Source organism: Suricata suricatta, chromosome 17 (genome assembly GCF_006229205.1).
Source record: "Suricata suricatta isolate VVHF042 chromosome 17, meerkat_22Aug2017_6uvM2_HiC, whole genome shotgun sequence".
In the NCBI taxonomy this organism is placed as follows: domain Eukaryota; kingdom Metazoa; phylum Chordata; class Mammalia; order Carnivora; family Herpestidae; genus Suricata; species Suricata suricatta.
In genome coordinates this window covers 18,752,907-18,775,396 of record NC_043716.1, presented here as the reverse complement: position 1 = coordinate 18,775,396, position 22,490 = coordinate 18,752,907, and the positions used below count along the sequence as shown (strand labels likewise).

At 40.0% G+C, this 22,490-nt stretch overlaps 1 protein-coding gene across 3 annotated transcripts in view; it reads right to left on the bottom strand.

Annotated features, from left to right (window-relative positions):
* ATAD5 (ATPase family AAA domain containing 5) overlaps positions 1-22,490 on the bottom strand; it is a 43,627-nt gene that overhangs the window by 11,013 nt on the left and 10,124 nt on the right. For all 3 annotated transcript variants that reach the window (XM_029928837.1, XM_029928836.1, XM_029928838.1), the window contains 12 exons: positions 21,851-22,015; positions 19,687-19,810; positions 19,035-19,116; positions 14,287-14,471; positions 11,984-12,141; positions 11,002-11,161; positions 10,000-10,326; positions 8,160-8,256; positions 6,957-7,036; positions 6,637-6,776; positions 6,390-6,540; positions 592-765 (listed from right to left, as the gene is read on the bottom strand). In XM_029928837.1, the coding sequence (XP_029784697.1) occupies positions 592-765; positions 6,390-6,540; positions 6,637-6,776; positions 6,957-7,036; positions 8,160-8,256; positions 10,000-10,326; positions 11,002-11,161; positions 11,984-12,141; positions 14,287-14,471; positions 19,035-19,116; positions 19,687-19,810; positions 21,851-22,015 (1,843 nt within the window). The remainder of the gene's footprint in view (positions 1-591; positions 766-6,389; positions 6,541-6,636; positions 6,777-6,956; positions 7,037-8,159; positions 8,257-9,999; positions 10,327-11,001; positions 11,162-11,983; positions 12,142-14,286; positions 14,472-19,034; positions 19,117-19,686; positions 19,811-21,850; positions 22,016-22,490) is intronic.

Genomic DNA, 22,490 nt, shown 5'->3' with positions numbered 1-22,490 from the left:
GTGCCTGCTTGGCTTAGTTGGTTGAGTGAACAAATCTTGATTTCAGCTCAGGTCATGATCCCAAGGTTGTGGGATCGAGTTCTGCGTCCGGCTCCATGCTAAGCCTGGAGACTGCTTAAGATTTTTTCTGTCTGTCTGTCTGTCTGTGTCTCTCTCTCTCTCTCTCTCTCCTCCCCTCTCCCCTGCTTGTGATCTCCCTCTCTCTAAAAAAATAAATAAATAAAAATAGGGCGCCTGGGAGGCTCAGTCGGTTGAGTGTCCCACTTCAGCTCAGGTCATGATCTCATGGTTGGTTCATGAGTTCGAGCCCTGCATCGGGCTTGCTGGTGTCACCACAGAGCCTGCTTTGGATCCTCTGTCCCACGCTCTCTCTGCCTCTCCCCTGCTCATGCTCATACTCTCTCTCTCTCTCTCTCTCACAAAAATAAACATTTAGAAGAATAAAATTAATTACATAAAAATAAATTTTAAAAAAGAATTAGAACATTAAAAAATAAATAGCAATAGGAACTCATAAAATAGGATATTTTATGTACGAGAGTCATTAATATTAAAAAATACCACATATATTTTGTCAATTTAATATCTTACCTTTATTACTTTCCAGAAGTACTATTCCTTCATTATTTTTTGGCTTAGAAGAAACTTTAAAATAATTTGCCAAAGTCTTAGGTGGAAGTGTTCGCTTTGGTACACTACTTTGTGGTGATGGCGGAGGCAGTTTCCTTGGTGATGTAATAACTTTCTTGGGAGAGTTTAATTTTTCTGCCAAAAACAAATTTACTTAAAGGTAAATTTTCTAAAAGTTAAACAGATGGTAAGGCTGGATCATCCACAGCCTAGATTTCTACTCTTATCAGTTAAAAATTGATAGAGACATTTTTTTTCAGTCTTCCGTTCAAGCACTGTGTACAAATATTAGCAGGTTGTTACAGTTTTTCTATCATCAGAGAAGGTAAACCTGGGCATTTGGAAAAGAAGTTCTTTTCCAAAGAAACATATATTCTGGAAGCAAACAGTGTTCATAATCCCTCTGTTCACTTTCTGCACATCTGTTTGGGTTCAGAGGAGGCTGGAGGAAAAGAGATAATGTACAAACTGAGCATATCCAGAACACTGTTATCCAACTTCAGTTTAGCCCTATAGGAAAAGGGTACACAGGCAAAGAAGGTTTTTTTTAAGGATGCTATGCAGGATCGATACAAAGTTTATAAATAAATGTTTGATCTCCACCCTCCCAAAGTCCCGCACAGCAAGCAGTTGTACCAAAGCATGTCTCTTCTCCCCTCTAGGTGCTCTGATTCAGTCCTCGCGTGCGCAAATTATCAGGAGCAGGATTTTCCTCCTGTACCATCATATGTGTACAATCCCATGACTGTGTCTGTCCTGTTCTTTTTTTTTGCACCCCATCTCTACAGATCTTATATTCTTCGTATTTTTACAGATGTTTGAAAACTTACTGAAAATTCTGAGTTTGAGAAATTATCCTAGACATTCCTATATGTCAGAAACCCAAGCAGGCTCCACACTAGCAGTCCAGAGCCCTTTATGGGGCTTGAACTCACAAACCATGAAACCAGGACCTGAGCCAAAACAGTTGGATGCTTAACTAACTGAGCTGCCCAGTTATCCCGGAATGTAATCTTAAAATAAAAAATATATATATTTCTTTATATTGAAAATATTCCAATTTATAAAAAAAACTATTTTGTCCTTATTTTTCTAATTTTTGCATAGTACAAGGATTGTTTGATCATTGAATGGCATCAGTCCAAAGACTGGTTTTATAAAATGCATGTCAAGGGGTGCCTGGGTGGCTCAGTCAGCTAAGTGTCCAACTTTGGCTCACATCATGATCTCGCAGTTCAGGAATTCGAACCCCATGCTGGGCTCTGTGCTGACAGCTCAGAGGCTGGAGGATTCTGTGTTTTCCTCTCTCTCTGCCCCTCCCCTGCTCATACTCTCTCTCAAAACTAAACATTAAAAAAAATAAAGAAAGAAAGAAAATACATGCCAATTTTTATATAAGATACCAACTAAGTACTTGGCTAAATTTTATTGATATGATCTTTTTTTTTTTTTTTTTGAGAGGGAGATAGAGTGTAAGCAGAGAAGAGGCAAAGAGAGAGGGAGACAGAGTCTGAAACAGCCTCCAGGCTCTGAGCTGTTAGGACAGAGCCTGACGCAGAGCTCCAACCCACGCACTGTGAGACCATGACCAGGTGCCCTTATTGATATATTCTTCTTAAAGGATCTTCCACCAAAACAATCAGCTCCATGGAGAAATAGCTTTCTCCTAGGTCTAGAACATCTTAACAAGCCAGAAAGCAAAAACAAGTATCAAAGATTAACTGGGGTTGTATCAAAAGGACACGAGCCAATTGAGTCAGGTTCCTGCTGGTCAAAGGGCAGACAACATGAGCGCGCAAAGAACAAAGGGGTCTGCCTTTGGCCAAGACGTCCACTGGATTTACCCGTCTATCTGAAATAACAGCACAAACCTAAACATGATATATGAAACAATGCTTTTCTGGAAATAATGCAAAAAGGAAAATGATACCTGAGAGAAGAAACAAACAAGGTGAACCCCAGGAATTGCCTAGCTCCTGCCTTCGGACAATGTATAGGCCACAGTGAAGAGGGGGAAGCCAGTCCAGAGGTTTCCTGGAATTGAGGAGACTGAACCGGAGTCCGCGGAGAGGCCCAGGCAGATTGCGTTCACAGGGCACAACAGTGAAGAGCACAGAGCTCCACAGAGGGTTCCAGAAATCTGCAGTGGGTCTCCTTCAAGTCTTCAATGGAGTGGTGATCAGTGAAAGATTAGAAGAAATAATCTAAGCTTACAACGAGCTGGGCATAGACAGAATGGCAAACTTCAGAACTAATGGGGCAGCAGACAGACTACTCAGAAGGATTCTGCCTAAGCACTGGCAAAACTCGTCTTTAAATGCTGCTACGGTCTCGCCTAATACAGCAAAAGATCCGAAACAATCGAACTGTTTCTAGGTAACTTAACGGCATTCCAGAACAAAGTTCAAGAGTAGTTATGGGAATACAGAAATATCTAATACCCAACAAGGTAATCTGCACAGTCTGACATCTGGTCAAAATTACCAGGTGCCCAAAAAGACATGAAAATACAATCCATAATGAAAAACAATGAATTAACTGAAACCAACTCAGAAATGACACAGACGACAGAATTAACAGACAAGAACACTAATTAATAAACAAGAACATTATGACTAAAATAGTCATAACTGTGTTTCTTCTGTTCAAAAACTTACAGGAAAAATTGGGCATGGTAACACAGAAGCTATAAAAAGGACCCAAGTCAAACTTCTAGAAATGAAAACTACAGTGTATGAAATAAAAAATACATTGGATGGCAATGACAGTATACTAATACTGCAGAAAATAAGATCTGTGAACTTGAATAGTTAGAAACTATCCAAGAAGAGACACGAAGCGCAAAAAGACAGAAAAGCTGCACAAGCAATCGCCAAGCTAGACAACAACTCAAGGTGGTCATATATACATATAATTAAAGTTGTCAAAGGAGAGGAGGAGAGAAAAAGTATTTGAAGAGACAACAAGTGTTGGCGAGGATGTGGACAAAAGGGAAGTTTTGTGCTCTGCTGAGGGGAATGTAAACTGGTTCAACCACTATGGAAAGCAACATGAAGTTTCTCCCTAAAACTAAAAACAGTCTGTCATATGATCCAGCAATTGTGCTTCTGGGAATATATCCAAAGAAAAAAAACCGGGAACTCAAAGAATATACGCACTCCCATGTTTACTGCAGCATCAGTCACAAGAGAATGTGCTGTGGAAATGAATGGATAGAGCCATGGTATATATACTCCGTATATAAAAAAGGGCATCCTGCCACTTATGACAGCATGCACGGACCTGGAGCACGTTAGGCTAAGTGAGGTAAGTCAGAGAAAAGCAAGCACTGTATGACATCACTTATATACAGAATCTAAAAAGCCAAACTCATAAAAATAGAAAGTAAAATGGTGGTTACCAGGAGATGGGGTAGGCGGACAGGAGAGATGTTGTTTAAAGGTACAAACTTGCAATAAGTAAATAAATCCTAGAGGTCTAAGGCACAGTATAGTAAGTACAGACAATGCCATATTAAAATACCAAACGTCTAAGACTATAACTTAACTATTCCAACCACTAAGAAGAAGCAATGATTATGTAACGTGATAGAGATGCTAATTATCAATGCAGTGGCAAACATATTACAAAATAGAAAAGTAGCAAATTAACACTTGTATGCCTTCTTAAATTTATACAATTAAAACCTATTTTAATTAAGAGTAAAAAAGACACAATGCTTGGAATTTTCCAGATTTGATGAAAACTATAAACCCATACATATATCCAAGCTCAACAAACCCCAACCATGTGAAACCTGAAGAAAACTATAGCAATCCATATCAAAATCATAGCTGCTTAAAACTAGGGACAAAATACTGTGGGGCGCCTGGGTGGCTCAGTCGGTTAAGCATCCTGCTTTGGCTCAGGTCAGATCTCACAGTTCGTGGGTTCGAGCCCCGTGTCAGGCTCTGTGCTGACAGCTAGCTCAGAGCCTGGAGCCTGCTTCAGATTCTGTGTCTCCCTCTCTCTCTGACCCTCCCCTGCTTGCACTATCTCTCTCTGTCTCTCAAAAATATATAAATAAAAAACATTTTAAAAATAAATAAATAAAACTAGTGACAAAAAAATTGTAAAAGCAGCAATGACTAATGAACACAAAGGACTGAAATACATTACACAGATACAAATCCAGGAGTTCCTCAGAATACTAAAAAAAAAAAAAAAGTAAACTACCCAAACTAGGGCACATTATTCTAAGAACTGATAAATGAGGGGCGCCTGGATGGCTCAGTTGGTTAAGTGTCCGACATCAGCTCAGGTCATGGTCTTGCAGGTTGTGGGTTCGAGTCCCACGTCAGACTCTTTGCTGACAGCTCAGAGCCTGGAGCCTGCTTCAGATTCTGTATCTCCCTCTCTCTCTGCCCCCCCCCCCCCGCTCATACTCTCTCGCTCAAAAATAAACAAACATTAAAAAAAAACTGATAAATGAAAAGCAAGAATGGGGGCACCTGGGTGGCTTAGTCTGTCAAGCGTTTGACTCTTGATTTTGGCTAAGAGGTCATGATCTCATGGTTGTGGGATTCAGCCCTACATCAGACTCTGTGCTGAGTGTAGAGTCTGCTTGGGATTCTTTCTCTCTCTCTTTCTCTCTCTGTCCCTCTCCCCCACTCACACGCTCTCTTAAAAAAACATTTTTTTTTCTTTTTTAGGAAAGAATGAAGCATTTCTTGTGCCTTTCCTGTATGAACTGTATGTCAAAGTCCCCAAACAACTGATGAGGAGAAACGCACCTTAGAATTTTAACTAATAAATTCAGAAAGGCTCAGTGAATTACAAAATCACCCATTTTGTAACTCCTAATGAAATAATCTGCTAGATATAGATCATTTGTGGCTACATAATACTACTAGTTAAAAGAGTGATGGGGAAACTTTATCATGGATGCATCAGCCTGAAAACAACTGAACTCACCAATCCATGTGAACATCACAAACGTATCTTCCGCTCTGATGCCATAGGAAGTACACAGCCCCGCCCACGTGTATGGGAGCCCTGAAACAGAACCTGAATCTAATCAAGCCCACAGACCTGCCAGTTTACGAGAAATAAAGGGAGGAGGAATATGTTAACTGACATGAACATACAATCAGTGAAATCCAAAATGTGAGATGTTATGAAGAATGACCCATGTTCTTCAACAAATAAATGATATGAAAAGGATGAGGGAATTATTAGGGTCATTGAAAGACATTTAAAAGACATCGATCAAATGTAAGATGTTAACCTTGTTTAAATCCAAATTTGCACAAACCATTTGAAAGAACAGAAAACCAAAATAAGAGTATATATTAGATCAAATTAAAATACATAGCTAATTTCATTAGGTCTAATAATGATACTGTGGTTATGCTTTTTTTTTTTAAGTTTATTTATTTTGAGAGAGAGAGAGAGAGCATGCACGCATGTGCGCAGTGAAGAGTCAGGGACAGAATCTCAAGCAGGCTCCGCACTGTCAGTGCAGAACCCCATGTGGGGCTCGAGCCCACAGACTATGAGATCACGACCTGAGCTGAATTCTAGAGTGAGACGCTTAATTGACTGAGCCACCCAGGCACCCCTGGTTTTGCTTTTTAAAGGTCCTTATCAGAGATACCTATTGAAGTACATATGAGTAAAATTACACTGTGGTCTTGAGATTTGTTTTAAAACCATGCAGGAAAGCATTTGTAGATTTCATTTTCTCACAGGTTATGACCTACAGAAAAGAATTTACTTACTTGGTGACTTGCCTAGGTTGTAACTATTAAAAAAACAAGGTTTCTGAGAGTTTACACCTTGCTTGTCCACTTGATGGGACTGGGTAGCTTCCTTCAGTTGAGACAGAATTTGTCTACCACTGCGCTGAGAAGAGGCATTGACTTCAAATATCTGGGAGAATACAAGAAAGAGGCAGAACGGTCGGTTTTCCTTTAATTCAAGTACAACCGTAACGTTAACATCCTGCCGGCCTTAGCGCTTCCTAACCTTGAACCCAAGCTCCTGAGCACAAGCATACACGGCGGCGGTCTTCCCCACTCCCGTGGGCCCTGTTATCAGGACAGTATTGCAAAGGCGATTCTCTTCGTCATCCGAACTGCCTTTGTAATCCATGCTAGCCGACAGATCTGAAAAATTATTCAAATGCAGATGATCATTTGATAATTGCGCAGGCAGCAATAGATGCTGGACACGAATTTACAAAAGCTAGGAATTCAAATATAAAATACAGTTAAGACATTTCATACACATTGTTAGCCAATCTAACCAGACATGTGCAGTGAAATGGAGAAAATGCCTCAAGATACCTTCCTGTTTCTCATCTTTTTTTCCCTTCAAATTCTGTCTTTCTTCCAATTCGGCTCTTCTCTTCCAGTCTTTCAACCAACTGCCATAAGAAAATGTGTGTTAATAAAAATAATTCACAAAACAGAGATATATATCTCTTAGAATCAACTACATAGTAAATTATATTTACGTGGGCATGAATATTTTGAAGGAAGTAATTTTTACCAAACTACACAAGAATGGATGCACAAGGATAGCCACTGCAACACTGTTCAGCTTGGCTTCCAAAGGGAAAAACATAAACGTACCTCAGCAGGGGAAAAGAAACGCTATTCTCACCTACGAAACCAGTGCGGAGCTTAGGCAGACCACGTGATGGCATGAACCGTGTCTACTACACAGCACTAAGTGTAAGTAGGAAGATTAAGTTCCAGTTCAGAGCGAGACGGCCCAAGTTGGAGTTCCAGCCCCACTACTTTCAAGCTGGGTGACCCTGGACAACAAATACTTCAACCTCTGTAGGCCCATTTCTCATCTTTAGGGTGAGGACAGCAGTATTTACTCTCACAGTATAGTTGTAAGGATTAAATGAGCTAAGAACAATGCAAGTACTTAGAAAAGTGCTAAGCTCAAAGTGTTAAGTATTATGGGTCCCTATTCCTCATACGAAATCCTCTGGACCACATGAGTTTTAGAATTCAAAAATCTTCAGATACTAGAAAAGTAACCTGGTATGTATGCCACACACAACACACTACCCTTCTGGGGTCTCTGGTGTTACACAAATAGTCACTTAATATTTCTGTTTTTAAAAAAGGTATGAACTCCTACTAAAGTGGGATCCATAAAAACCGTTATATATAGTAAAGTTAATAACTTAATTTTCAGAACCTTTTTGGATGTGGGAATTGTAGACAAAGGGTTATAGACTGGAATTAGTAGTAATATGATCCTATCTGTTAGGAAAAAAGGAGCTAACACGTGCATAAATTTTTTTCTAGGAGATTTTACAAAGAAACCTTTAATAGGTGTCACCTCTGGAGAGCAGAAATGGGAGAAAAAAGGGATATTTACTTTTCACATTTTTCTTTATTTTCTTTTTTAAAGATTTTACCATATAAGTGTTACTTTATAATTTCTATATTTTAGTATAAATAAAACAAGCTAAATAGTAAAACTAGATTCATAAACTATGTCTCAGTTCTTTTACAAGTTTTACCAACCTATGTAACTTTTTTATAGCTAGCTCATTGCCTATGAGCTCCCTGGAGTTCTGGGGCTGATACTTTTCTGTCCATAGCATGTCTTCAGTTCCAGAATCTAAACCAAAACATATATATTAAAACACTGTTCTTCAACATAAGCATATATTCTTAGACATTTACATTATCATTTCATGTAAATAATGAATATTTGTACAAGGATTTATATTTACAAAATGCCAAAAGGGCAATTTCAAAAGTTAACATTACACTTAAAATTCTTCATATCAATTCTTCCCCCGCAAAAGCGAACCACTGTGGGGCGCGTAGGTGGCTCAGCTGGTTAACCATCTATCTGGCTTCCACAGCTCATGATCTCAACAGCTCATGAATTCGAACCCCATAGGGGGGTCTGCGCCGACAGCACAGAGCCTGGAACCTGCTGGGAATTCTGTGTGTCTCTCTCTCTGCTCCTCCCCTGCTTATGCTCTGTCTCTCTCTGTCTCAAAAATAAAACATTAAAAAAATTAACAGAACAAAAAACCCCATAAAACTAACCACCATAAAGTCTCATGACAGTAAGGTTTAAGAGTACTCATTTAGGGAGCCTCACTGGCTCAGTCAGCAAAGCATGTGCCTCTAGATTTCAGGGCTGTGAGCTCAAGCCCCATGCTGGGGGGAGAGATTACTTAAAAAAGATGTTCGAAAAATAAATAAAAGTACATTTAAGATTTAAGTAATTGCTAAAAAAACACCATGACATATGAAAAGCAATTTATACCCTAAGAAATAATCCAACAAACAAGGAAAGCGTAATTTTTGTGGAGCATCCTTGGACCCCTGAAAAGAAACATTAAAATGCCCTACAGAGTCAACCTGAGTAAATGGAGACGTGCCACACTCCCATTTGAGAAGACTGGATGTGGTAAAGATGCCAATTCATTCCAAATTCATCTATACACTAATGCAAAATCAAAACCTCAATGGGATTTGTGGGGTTAGAGAATCTATCGCTCATTCAGCAAAGTAGATACATGAACATAGTTTTTGTTTTTTATGTTTATTTTTGAAAGAGCACAAGCAGGGGAAGGACAGAGAGAGAGAGACGGAGATACAGAATTTAAAGCAGGCTCCAGGCTCCAAGTTGTTAGCACAGAGCCTGATACGGGGCTCGAACCCACAAACTGTGAGATCATGACCTGAGCTGAAGTCGGACGCTCAACTGACTGAGCCACCCAGGCGCCCTGATAACATGAATAGTTTTAAAAAAGGATAGGAGACGTGCTATGCAAATATCAAAACATACTATGAAGTCACATAAATGGATGAACTGATCGATTCAATAGAATACTTTGAAAAAGCTAGGGGCGCCTGGATAGCTCAGTCGGTTAAGCATCCGGCTTCGGCTCAGGTCAGATCTCACGTTCGTGGGTTCGAGCCCCGCATCAGGCTCTGTGCTGACAGCTAGCTCAGAGCCTGGAGGCTGCTTCCGGGTCTGTGTCTCCTTCTCTCTCTGCCCCTCCCCCTCTCATGCTCTGTCTCTCTCTGTATCGAAAAAATAAATAAAACATTAAAATAAAAAAAGAAAAAGCTAAAGAACTCAAATGGGAATAAGTCAGAGGCATGTGAAACAGTAATAATCCCAGGTTTTTTAAAAAGCACATGTATTTACAGAAAAATCAAAGACCAAACACTGTTAAATGGTTTTCTGTAAGACTGTAATTAGGAAGGCTTCCACTTCTTGTTTTATACACACATATTGCTTGAATGTTGCAAAGAACATACATTAAAGAGAAGAGAAAATGAACAAGAAGAGAAAATAAACAAAAAAGCTCTAGGCCCAGAGGGAGATCAAATTTACCAGGAACAGGAGCTCTTTCTGATGCGGGCTCTTTGCCATCATCTATTATCAGAACGTCAGAATCTTCAGGTGCTGCTGTTTCTATTTTACATGTTGTGCTCAAAGCAGCTTGTTTCTTCCTGGATGGTTTAGAAAGGCCTTTACAAGACCCTAGCTTTAGCCCAGTGGAGTTGTTTCTTTTGTCAAGTTCTTCTGGTTTCCCATTTATCTTTTTTGGACTTTCTGCATACTCGTTTGGTTTCTTTCTTTTTGACTTCTGAATTTCCATTTCCACTCGTTTCCTTTTGGTTTCTTTTTGATTGACATCAGGCTCGAGTTGTGGGCTTTCTATTTCAGAAATGAGAGAAATGCATGTGCTCACTAATTAACAAAAAAACAAATTTTAATATCCAATAATTTTTTTTAATGTTTTATTTATTTTTGAGAGAGAGACACAATGTGAGCAGGGGAGGGTCAGAGAGAGGGGGAGACACAGAATCGGAAGCAGACTCCAGGCTCTGAGCTGTCAGCACAGAGCCCAATTGCACGGCTCGAACCCATGAACTGCGAGATCATGACCCAAGCCAAAGTCAGATGCTTAACTGACTGAGCCACCCAGGCACTCCATACCTAATAATTTTAATATCACTTCAAAATATTCAACAATCCTATTATTACTAAATGAAGAGGCAAGAATCAAATGTGGGCCACTGAAAGCAAGCAGGATATGGGGTTATTGAGACTGCCTTTTGTACAAGTTATATAAATCCAAGTTCAAATGAGCTCACCTAAGGCTTTCCTTAAATTAACTGTTAACATTTTAACATCATCAAAGCTTTGGGTTTGTACCTGTGGAGAATGGCAGGGGTCAACACTGTATTGCACGAGATGTTTTAATACAGTTGAACAATTTTCCCTGCCAACCATAAGCAATGTTCTCTCCGTGGACTTCCAGGTGTCAAAGGCCAAGTCTTAATGTTTTCAGAAACAAAAAGTTAATGTAAATGGTAAGTTATCACTAACCTTGTTTACGATGACTCACAGAAAGTACCTGGTGCTCATTTCGTTTTTTAAGAAGCAAAGAAAAATATTTCATCAAAGAAAATTCAGGATTTGATGACCTAATTTCCTCCAGCAAAACATTTCTTACTTCTTCAGTCAAATCTTGCCTTCTCTCCACAAACTGCAATAAAGAAAAAAAAAAAAAAGCTCAATAACAGACTCACATTGTCTATTTTTTTAAAAGACATTTTTTATTTTTTTAAGTGATCTCTACACCCAATGTGGGACTTGAACTCACAACCCTGAGAACAAGAATCACCTGCCTCACTGACTGAGCCAGTCAGGTGCCACCCACATTGTCTATTAATATTAATCACCAACTATTTTCTGTCTACAAATAGTCAATATAATGTAGGATTAGCTATAGTGACTAAATAAAATCTTAACAGCAAAACTGCTTTTTTGCACAGCGTTTTAAGGACTTAATTCATAGTTTTACTGTTCTTTCAGCTAACTGTACTTGACACAGATTAGAATGCTGACTCACACAATATCTGGATGTGCAATATAATCTAATATTCTTCTGAAACTGATTACCATTAGTTCTTTTTTTAAAATAATTTTTTTAATGTTTTTTCATTGAGGGGGGGGGGCAGAGAGAGACAGAGACACAGAATCCAAAGCAGGCTCCAGGCTCTGAGCTGTCAGCACGAAGCCTGACGTGGGGCTTGAACTCACAGACCACAAGATCATGACCTGACCCGAAATCTGACACTCAACCGACTCTGCCACCCAGGCTCCCTGGCTACCATCAATTCTTAAAATGTTTCTTAAGCTCTAGGAATATTTAAAAGAAATGTCTACCTCATTTGGGATTTATATTCTAAAATTGGACTCTAGGGGAAAAAATGAACTTTTGGCCACAAGAGTAGATATCTGCTTGCTTTCCCTCTGAAATACGTGAAGGAAACACCCTTCAGTAGACGAGCTCTCTGGTACTTACCACAACAGCAGAATTAGTACTTTTAGAATTTGAATTCAATGTTGAAAATTCACCAAGAGCAAGAACACACTTTGAGAGATCTATTACTCTAGTATCCAGTTCTTTAAGTTTGGTTAAAAGAGGGCAAGTGGGTGGCTTCAAATGCCACAAATGACACCCTACAGAAAAACAGAAAACAAAGGTCTTAATTATCTTCATTCATTACATCAAATGCCAAATATGCAAACATGAAAAGACCCGATAGTTACATAGGTAACACAAAAATACCAAAACAAAAAAAACCCACCAAACTCCTCACCTCCAACAAATACAATTAATAAAAATATTGAGTCTTCCTTCCCAATTGTTTAAAATAACCAGCTAACAGCAAACTTCTTTTCTTTTGAAATCAACCTGGCTACTCGCGGTAGGAATTATAGGAGTGGTTAGCACCCGGTTTAAATTTTAATCTCCGAGGGCAGGCCTGGGTTTGAACCCAGACTGTGCTGCTTGCTAGCTAGGTGAGCATGTGCAAGATTCTAAACCTTAGTTTCGTCATCTGTAAAGTGGGGGTGACAATGATAAAAGTTAACCTCCAAGAGTTGTTATGAAGATTTAAACTAGTTATTCAAATGAAGTGCTCAGCACAATGCCAGATACCAGTAAATAAATGTGTGATTAACTCTTCAGGTTCTATTTGTTTTAAGTTTATTTTTATTTATTTTGAGGGAGAGAGAGAGAGAGTAAGCGTGAGAGAGGCAAAGAGAGAAGAAGACAGAATCCTAAGCATGCTCTGCACTGTCAGCACAGGGCCCGATGTGGGGCTCAAACTCACGAACTGTGAGATCATGATCTGAGCTGAAATCAAGAGCCAAATAGTCAAATGCCTGAGCCACCCAGGCTCCCCAACTCTTCAGGTTCTAAAAAAGAAAGATTCTCTCTCTGCTTGCTTCATCTCCTCATCCACAAACACATATGCTAGGTTTTACAGTAATACTCTGGTGAAAATGTTGATCAAAATCAGAGAAGAATGTATAACTAATTTCTGTACTTGAATATACTATTGGAAGATGCTGTAAAAAACTGAACTGGTGAAAATAACAAGAAAGGCTTCATCACTGAATGTCCAGTGGCAGAGCTGAGGAAGGAAGGGAAAGCAGAATATCATTTGAAGGCCTGGCTGGGAAGTTTCTCGCATAAATGGGAGGCTGAACACAGCTGAAAAGCTATCAAGGTCCAAAACACAAAAGGAAAAAAGAAAGAAAACATAGAGCATATTTTAGGATTAGAAAGAGTGCATTACACCAAACCATAAAGCCAGCTGAGAAAGAGAGCCAGCTTTTCTGCTGACAAAAACAAACCAAAACCAAAACAAAACAAAACAATAACCCCCCCAAAAAAAACCCCCCAAAAATAAAAAAAACAAACACCTTTAGGTAGGAACAGCGACAAGGAACATTTATAAAGCTTTGCACACACTTTTGGTAATGAAGAACTATGAAGTCAAGCAAGACTGTGGCTGCCATAGCATTTGAATCCAACCAGAATCAGGTTCTGATCACGCTAAGGCCGCCGTGCAGAAGGCTTGTGCAAACAGCTCGTCCTGGTGCAGGTGTGTGTGAGGACAGGGTGACCCGGAGCGTGGGGCTACTCACTACCCACTCCAAGGGGTGGTTTCTATGCTCTGAGAGAGGAAAAGCTGTTCTGGAAAGGAGGCGAACATCTCCCAGGAACATTCAACAGCCCATGAGACAAAGACGGAGCCAGAGCGCCTCTGAGAGTCTTCCAGGTGATCTGCTCGCACACCGGCTACGTGCGGAGCCCCGCCCTCCCCTCCGGATACAGGGTCGCTCTGGAGAACGACAGCCACCGGAGGTCCCACCCGCATGCCTGCTCTTCGCTGCCTAAGGTGGGGAGGGCTGAGGAGCCTCTAGCTGTCCCGCCCCAACGCCCGTCCTCGGGAGAGTGAGTCCGAGACGGCGGAAGAGACAATGAAACACATACTGCGAATTCCCACTAAAATCCCCTCAGGAATTATCTTTAAACCTTAGCCTCATTTCAAGTCAACTTACACTTTCACGCTACTTCTAACATTTAAAAAATTTTTGATATTTATTTGGGGATAGTACAAGCGGGGGACGGGCAGAAGGAGGGAGACAGAAGATCCGAAGTGGGCTCTGTGCTGACAGGCTGACAGCTGATAGCCCGACGTGGGGCTCAAACTCACGAACTGCGAGATCAAGACCTGAGCCGAAGATGGACACTGAACCGACTGAGCCACCTAGGCGCCCCATATTTAAAAATATTAATTATGATTAACTCACCATCATCTTTTTGTTGTATGTGGACAACTCTCTGGAAACTAGTACTTGCTGCATTGTAGACATCTAACACAGCAGCTTTCTTTGCAATCTGACGTTTCAGCAAATCTGGCAAACCACTCATCAGGAAGTCACGCTTGGCTTTAAACTGCACATCACAATCCTGAGACTTTTCAGATGTATCTTGACTTTTAAGAAAATGTGACAAAGGAAAGCTAAGGTTATAAACACTTGAAGAAAAAAACCACACAATGCTTTTTAATTTCAAAGAATGAACCGGAGATGTTGGCTGGTCAAATTCACTTTTGCTTATCAGTATTAAGAAATTAAATAAAAGTAAATATATAGAGGGAAAAAAATGACTTGAAGGACATCCATCATTTATATTATAACCAGAAAACAAACCAAGTGCTCTATTTCAAAAAGATAATATAAGAATTTCTAATGTGATGTTTCCAATATAATAGCAAGAACATTAGGGGCTTTATTACTGATGCCTCGCTTTTACCTGGCTTATCTTCACCTTCACATTGTTAATCATAAGAGCCCTGACATTGGTGGGAGGGAGGTGAGGACGGGATGCGAGAGCAGCTGGCGGGGAGGGGCACTCAGTTGGTTAAGCGTCCTTTTTTTTTTTTTTTTTTTGATGTTTATTCATCTTTGAGAGAAAGAGACACACAGAGCACAAGCAGCGGAGGGGCAGAGAGAGAGAGGGAATCCAAAGCAGGCTCCAGGCTCTGCGCTGTCAGCACTGAGCTTGTCATGGGGCTCGAACTCACGAACCGTGAGATTATGACCTGAGCCAAAGTTGGACACCTAACCCAGAGCCACCCAGGTGCCCCTAAGCGTCTAACTCTTGATTTAGGCTCAGATCATGATCTCACATTTCATAAGATCAAACCCTGCGTCGGGCTCTGCACTGAACAGCACAGAGCCTGCTTGGGATTCTCTCTCTCCCCTCTCTCTCTGCCCCTTCTCTGCTTGTGTGTGCAAACTCCTTCTCAAAATAAATAAACATTAACAGAAAAGGCTGATAATGCCAAGCATTAGCAACTGGAGCTCTCAAATCCTGTTGGTTCAAGTATAAAATGAAACCACTACGTGGGAAAGTTTGGCACGTTGTTACATTGTTAAACATACACCTACCCGATGACAGAGCAATTCTACTTCTAGGTATTCACTCAAGAAAAATGAGAACACAGCTACACATGGAATGTAATGTTCACAGTAGCGTTATTAATAATAGCCAAATACTGGAATAAACCCAAATGGCCATCAATAAAAGAATGGATAAACAAACTGTGGCATATTCATATAAGGACTACTACTCACTAATAAAAAAGAACAGACTGACCGATACATCACCTTGGCTGAAAGAAGCCAGAGACAAAAGCGTGTGTCCTGTATGATTTCATTTCCACAAAATTCTAACAAAAGCAAACCGATCTATGTCAACAGAAAACAGATCCGAAATCGCATGGGACTGGGCGTTGGGGACAGGAATTGCAGAGACACAAGGGACTTTTGGAACGTGATGAAAAATGCTCTCTGTTGGTGTGATTACATGGATGTGTACATCTGTTTAGCCTCAAATTGTTTACTTCAATTGTATGCATATGACTACGTGTACATTATACCTGAATAAAGCTGATTTTTTTAAAAAGTGTGTGTACTGACCAAAAGCAATTAGATTCAAAAGAACATATATATATATATATATATATATATGTATACATATATATACACATTTACAAAAAGTTTTGAAGTTTATGTTAAGTTTTAAAACTAACAAAAGTAATCCACAGTAACAGAAATCAAACTAATCAACGGTTAAGAAATGAGAACAGTGGTAACCGTTTGTTATGGGAGTGGTAGGAGTAACAGAAAGAGTAACCTTTCAGAGGAAAAGACGTTACACCTTGATATAATGTGCTTATGAAAACTGTATGCTTAATAATGGTGCATTCAGGGGGTGCCTGGGTGGCTCAGTTAGTTAAGCATCCAACTCTTGATTTCAGCTCAGGTCATGATCTCATGGTTTGTGAGTTCGAGCCCCACGTTGAGCTCTGCATTGACAGTTGGGCCTGCTTGGGATTCTCTGTCTCCTTCCATCTCTCTAAATAATAAATTAATTTTTAAATAAAGAAGAATGATGGGGCGCCTGGGTGGCTCAGTCGGTTAAGCCTCCGACTTCGGCTCAGGTCATGATCTCATGTTCGTGGGTTCAAGCTCCACGTCGGGCTCTGGGCTGACAGTTGAGCCTGAAGCCTGCTTTGGATTCTGTGTCTCCCTCTCTCTCTGCCCCTCCCCGCTCATGCTCTGTCTCTCTCTGACTCAAAAATAAATAAAACATTAAAAAAATTAATAAAAAAAAAGAAGAAGAAGAATGATGAATTTAGGGGCACCTGGGTGGCTCAGTTGGTTATCTGTCTGACTCTTCATTTCGGCTCAGGTCATGATCTCACAGTGAAACTGAGACCACTACTCCTTGTTGAGCATGGAGCCTCCTCAGGATTCTTTCTCTCCTTCTCTCTCTTCCCCTTCCCTGCCCTCTCTCTCTCTAAATAAACATTAAAAAAAAAAAAAGAACGGCACATTTTACAAATGAACAAACAAAACAGAAACAGACTCATGCAAACAGGAAACAAACTTTTGGTTACCAGAGTGGGGAGGGGTGGAGGCAGGAGAAATAGGGGAAGGGGAGTAACAGGTACAAACTTCCAGTCATAAAATAATTAAGTCGTGAGAATGAAATGTACAGCATAGGGAGTCTAGTCAATTAACTGTAGTAACTTTCTGTATAGTGACAGATGGTAACTAGACTTATCATGGGAATCTTTTTGTAATTTATAAAAACATCAAATCACTATCATGTATATCTGAAACTAACAGGATATGTTATGTCCATTATACTTCATAAAAAACAAAAGATTTATGGGCACCTGACTGGCTCAATTGGTTGAGAGTCTGATTCCTGATTTCTGCTCAGGTCATGATCCCAGGGTCATGGGATTGAGCCCTGAATGTGGCTCTGCACTGATCATGAAGCCTGCACAGGATTTTCTCTCTCTCTCTCTCTCTCTCTCTCTCTCTCTCTGTCTATCCCTCTGCTCCTCCACCCTTAAAAAAAAAAAATTTTGTGCACTTAACAATATGTAATTACACCTCAATAAGATTGAAACAGGAAAAAATAACCTGAACCCACAATGTCCCTAAATCTGGTCTTCCATCATGCCATCTACTTATATAGGGACACCAGAACTTAAGTGTCATCTTACACCTTCCGTTCTACCCCTTGCACCCAGATCTAATTAATCATTATGGATTTTGATCTAGTAAACCAAGCCAACAGTCAGAACAGACTTTCCCAAAATCCAAATGCTTATGCACATATTTGTGTTTAAAACTCTTGAACCGCTTCTTGTTGGACTTGGTAAAATGACAAAATTCTCTCACACAGCCTAAAGGGTGCTGCACGGGCCGGCACCCACCTCCCCAGCTTAGTCCCACATCCCTTTCACCCCAGCTCTCTGTGCTCAAGTCACACTGGCATTCTTTCAATTTTTCTATTCACCACGCTCCTGCGAGCGGCAGGGACTCTGCAGACTGTTCCCACGGCCAGAACGCTGATCCTCCACCTGGCGACCTCCTGCTCATCCTTCAGTTCAGGTGTCATTTCGTCAGCAAAGCCTTTTTTGACCAGACCAAATCCACTTAATATAAACTTTAATAAAACTCTGTACCTCTCCTTCTTAGCACAACTGCAATTTTTCACTTGTTGGCCCAATTAATGTTTAATCGTAGACTGTCTTTCCTCTATAGTATATGCCTCACGAGGACAGGAAAGGTGTCTTGTTTTGTTCCCCATAATATTCCTAGTATGAAAAACAGTGCCTGGTATATAGCAAGTATTTAAAGATTTCATTTTATTTATTTATTATTACAATTTTTAAAGTAATCTCTACCCTCAACGTGGGGCTCGAATTCATGATCTTGAGATCAAGAGTCACATGCTCTACCGAGTGAGCCAGCCAAGCACCCTCATAGCAGGTATTTAAATATATTTACTGAATAAGTTTATAATCAGCTCTTTGGTGCTTTTGGTTTATTTTTTCACTGTTCTATCTAGAGATGGTCACACAATGTCTGATCTTCAAATGGTGACTGTAGCACTGTCATTATTGTCATCTTTCAAAATGAACTTACCGGGGCACCTGAGTGGCTCAGTTGGTTGAGCCTCCAACTTCGGTTCAAGTCATGATCTCATAGTCTGTGAGTTCGAGCCCCAGGCTTTATGCTGACAGGTCAGAGCCTAGAGCCTGCTTTGGATTCTGTGTCTCCCTCTCTCTCTGGTCCTCCCCCACTCACACTCTTGTCTCTCAAAAATGAATAAATGTTAAAAAAAAATTAAGAAGTAAAAAAAAGAACTTATTGGGATGCCTGGGTGGCTCAGTCGGTTAAGCATCAGACTCTTGGTTTCCGCTCAGGTCATGATCCCAGAGTCATGAGATCAAGCCCTGCATCCGGCTCTGCCCTAAGCGAGGAGCCTGCTAAAGATTCCCCCCTCACCCCAACCCCCCGCCCTCTGCCCAACTTGTGCTCCCTCTAATAAATAAATAAAATAAAAATAAAAATGAACTTATTAAAGGTTCAAATGATAATGTAAGTGCTTTCTCATCCGTGTAAAGGAAAAAAGTACAAAATACATTCCATAAGACATTTCAGCATTTTAAAATTTGTATTAGACTGACCTGTTTTCTTCAAAACCAGGAATAAAATCGGCTGTTTTTTGAGCTTTTCTGGTAAGAAATAAAGGAGCAACTTTCACTTTCCCTTAGAAAAATAAATACTTAGGTTAGTATCAATATTTATTATCTCTACTTACCTCCAGATACTTTCCAATTATGCCTCTACCATCTTAAACTTCAAAAAATTAACTTTTTAACTTTAATAAAACTTTTATTTTAACTTTCTGATTAAAATTTTCTCTATATAATCGCCTGGTCTCCCAATAGCATTATCAGAATGTTCTGGGAACGTTTTTTAAACTAGATTCCCACTACCCACCTCCAGAGATTCTTAGTCAATATGCCTAGGGAAGGACCTAAAGATTCAAGAAGTTTTTTTAATTTACTCCGATGATTTTGATCATCGGTCAGGTTTGGGAACCTCTACCTTAACGGAGGTGAAATTGACAGAAATGCAGTAACTTGAATACACACAATTACCTTTATAAAACTCTTCACTACATTATAACTTTACTTATTAAAGTAGAAATATGTAATATAATTGAAAGTTCACATTTTAGGAGACAAGAAATTAAATTAAAATGACAGCATTCAGACAACATAATCCCTCCAAAGCATTCTAATATTCATCATAAACATTATCAGATCTGATTACCTGGTACATTTTTAGGATTCTTGTTAAGTTTTTTTCCTAGCACATCATTCAGACACTGAAGTTTCTTCTGATTTTTCTCAGGTTGCTGTAGAGAAGTAAGATCTGAATCTATTATTACAGAATCCTACGACAGAATAAGAAAGGCATTTTTACCGAATGTCATACAATTGAGGTGTGAAACCTTTGAAAGGGTCACAGCACTAGAAGCCAGAGGTAAGATAACGACATTAGCAGCTCCACGCATCTCTTCATCGGACACTACCTGATGGATACAGAAAACATACATGTTGTAAACGACCATAGCCTGTGCTATCGCATTCAAGTTCACATATCGAAGACTGGGTTTATTATTACCATGGGTTTTCTTTTTTAAAGAAGCAACCAATAGACTTTATTCCAGACAAAAGAGCCAATATGACTGAGCTATACAAATTCTAGCTCTCCTCTTTGAGAGCTACACATCCTTAAATGTATTAGAGACAGTCTGATATGCTCTCGTGGGGTCAGTTCACGTTTACAGAGCTGCCACCACCCGTCAGGCAACATGGCAGACACAGACAAACGCAACAAGAGCTGGCTTCAAGGTTACACCGGGGTGTCGGGGACAGAGAGAGAGCTATTCCAATCGTCATATGGTATGCTGAGAGCAATACTGACTAAAATACAAAACCCACGGAAGTAAAGTACATATAGGGAAAGAAACTACTTGTCTTGAAGGCATCAACAAAGCTTTCGAGAGGAGGTATGAGAATGTTCATAGCATTATTCCAAATAGTCAAAAAGTGGAAACAATCCAAATGTCTATCAACTGATGAACAGGCAAAAAAAAAAATGTGGTATGTCCATACAAAGGGGTATTGTTTGGCAATAAAAAATAAATGAAATATTGATGCTACAACATGGATGAACACTGAAAACAGTATGATGAGTGAAAGAAGCCAGGCACAAAAGGCCATATATTATATGATACCATTTATGTGAACTGTCCAGAAGAGGCAAATCTATAGAAATGGAAAGTAGATTAGTGGCTGGCTGGAGCTGGGGGAGGGGAAACAGGGACGTGATATAGTTAAGGGGAATGGGGGTTCTCGTTGGAGTAATGAAACGTTCTACAATTGTGGTGATGGAGTACAACTCTGAATTTATTAAAAGCCAATGAACTATGGAATTGTGAATTGTATGTATGTGATTTATATCTCTATAATAAAGCTGGGTTTTAAAAAAGAGGCAAGGGTGCCTGGGTGGCTCAGTCAGCTGAGCATCAGACTTCTGGCTCAGGTCATGAACTCATGGTTCATGAGCTGGAGCCCTGCACGGTGCTCACTGCTGTCAGTGCAGGGCCTGCTTCGAATCCTCTGTCCCCCCTCCTCTCTGCCCTTTCCCCACTTGCACTGTCTCAAAAGTAAACATACATGCATACATAAGAGAAGGGGAAGGCATTTAGCAGGACTTAATGTTTCAGTAGGAATTCCTGAGGTAGAAGAGAGTACTTGGAATATGCATTTCAAGCTGAGACTACGAAGTGGAAAAAGTAACAATCTGGGGAGAAAGGAATAATTTAGTGTGACTAGAGCAAAACGTGTGTATATGAGGAAGGAGAAAAGGGAAGAGCTAATTCAGCCTATGAAGGATCTCAAATTACATGATGAGGATGCAGACTATATTCTGTATGCAAAAGGAACGAAAAGGTCTTATTAATTTTTTCCAAATTTGTTTTAATGTTTATTTTTGAGAGAGAGTGAGACAGAGAGTGAGCAGCAGAAGGGCAGAATGAGAGGGAGACAACAGAATCCGAAGCAGGCTCCAGGTTCTGAGCTGTCAGCACAGATGCCCAACAGACTGCTTTCAGCTCAGGTCATGATCTCACAGTTTGTGGGTTCAAGCCCTGCATCAGGCTCTGTTCTGACAGCTCAGAGCCTGGAGCCTGCTTCAGATTCTGTCTCCCTCTCTGTGGCCCTCCCCTGCTCTCGCTCTGTGTCTCTCTGTCTCTCAAAAATAAATAAACATTAAAAAAAATTTTTTTAAACAGAAATGCAAATGATATTCTTTCCACAACCTCAAGGGTATCTTACAATTCTACCTGTAACTTTATATGGCTTCCTCCTCCTACTCCAAGCAGCAGAATGGGACAGACCTCACACCAATAAGTATTTCTAGTACTTACTGCTGTTTCTGACAATTCCTTCCTTCCAGGAAGCGTCTGATGTCTAGATGAACGTCTCAAGGGCATCACTATTTCTTCAGTAGTTTTTGATCTACTTATATGCAAAGCTTTTGCTTTTTCAATCAGTTGTTTTGCTTTTGACACACTCTTTGAAGCACTGCTTGCCTAAACAAAAATTTGAAATATTCAGGTCAGTGGCAAACATTTTATATTTAATAATAGAAAAAAATTCTAAAAGGCAAAACATTGGAGACAGTAAAAAAAGGTTAGTGGTTGCCAGGAGTTGGGTGGGTAAGGGATGAAGAGGCAGAGCAGAGACGATTCTTAAGGCAGGGATACATACACTATATGTATGATACCAGAACAGTGGAGACATGTCATTATACCTTTATCTAAACTTACAGGACGTACAACCCCAAGAGTGAACCTTAATGTAAACTAGGGACTCTGGATGATAATGCTCTGCTGACGCAGGTTCATCAATTATAACAAGTCTACTATTCAGGTATTGATAACGTGGGAGGCTATGCATGTGTGGGTACAGGGGGTATATGGGAAATCTCTTGTGTCCCATTGAGTTACGCTGTGAACCTAAAACTGTTCTAAAAAATAAAATCCAGGGACCCCAGGTGGCTCAGTT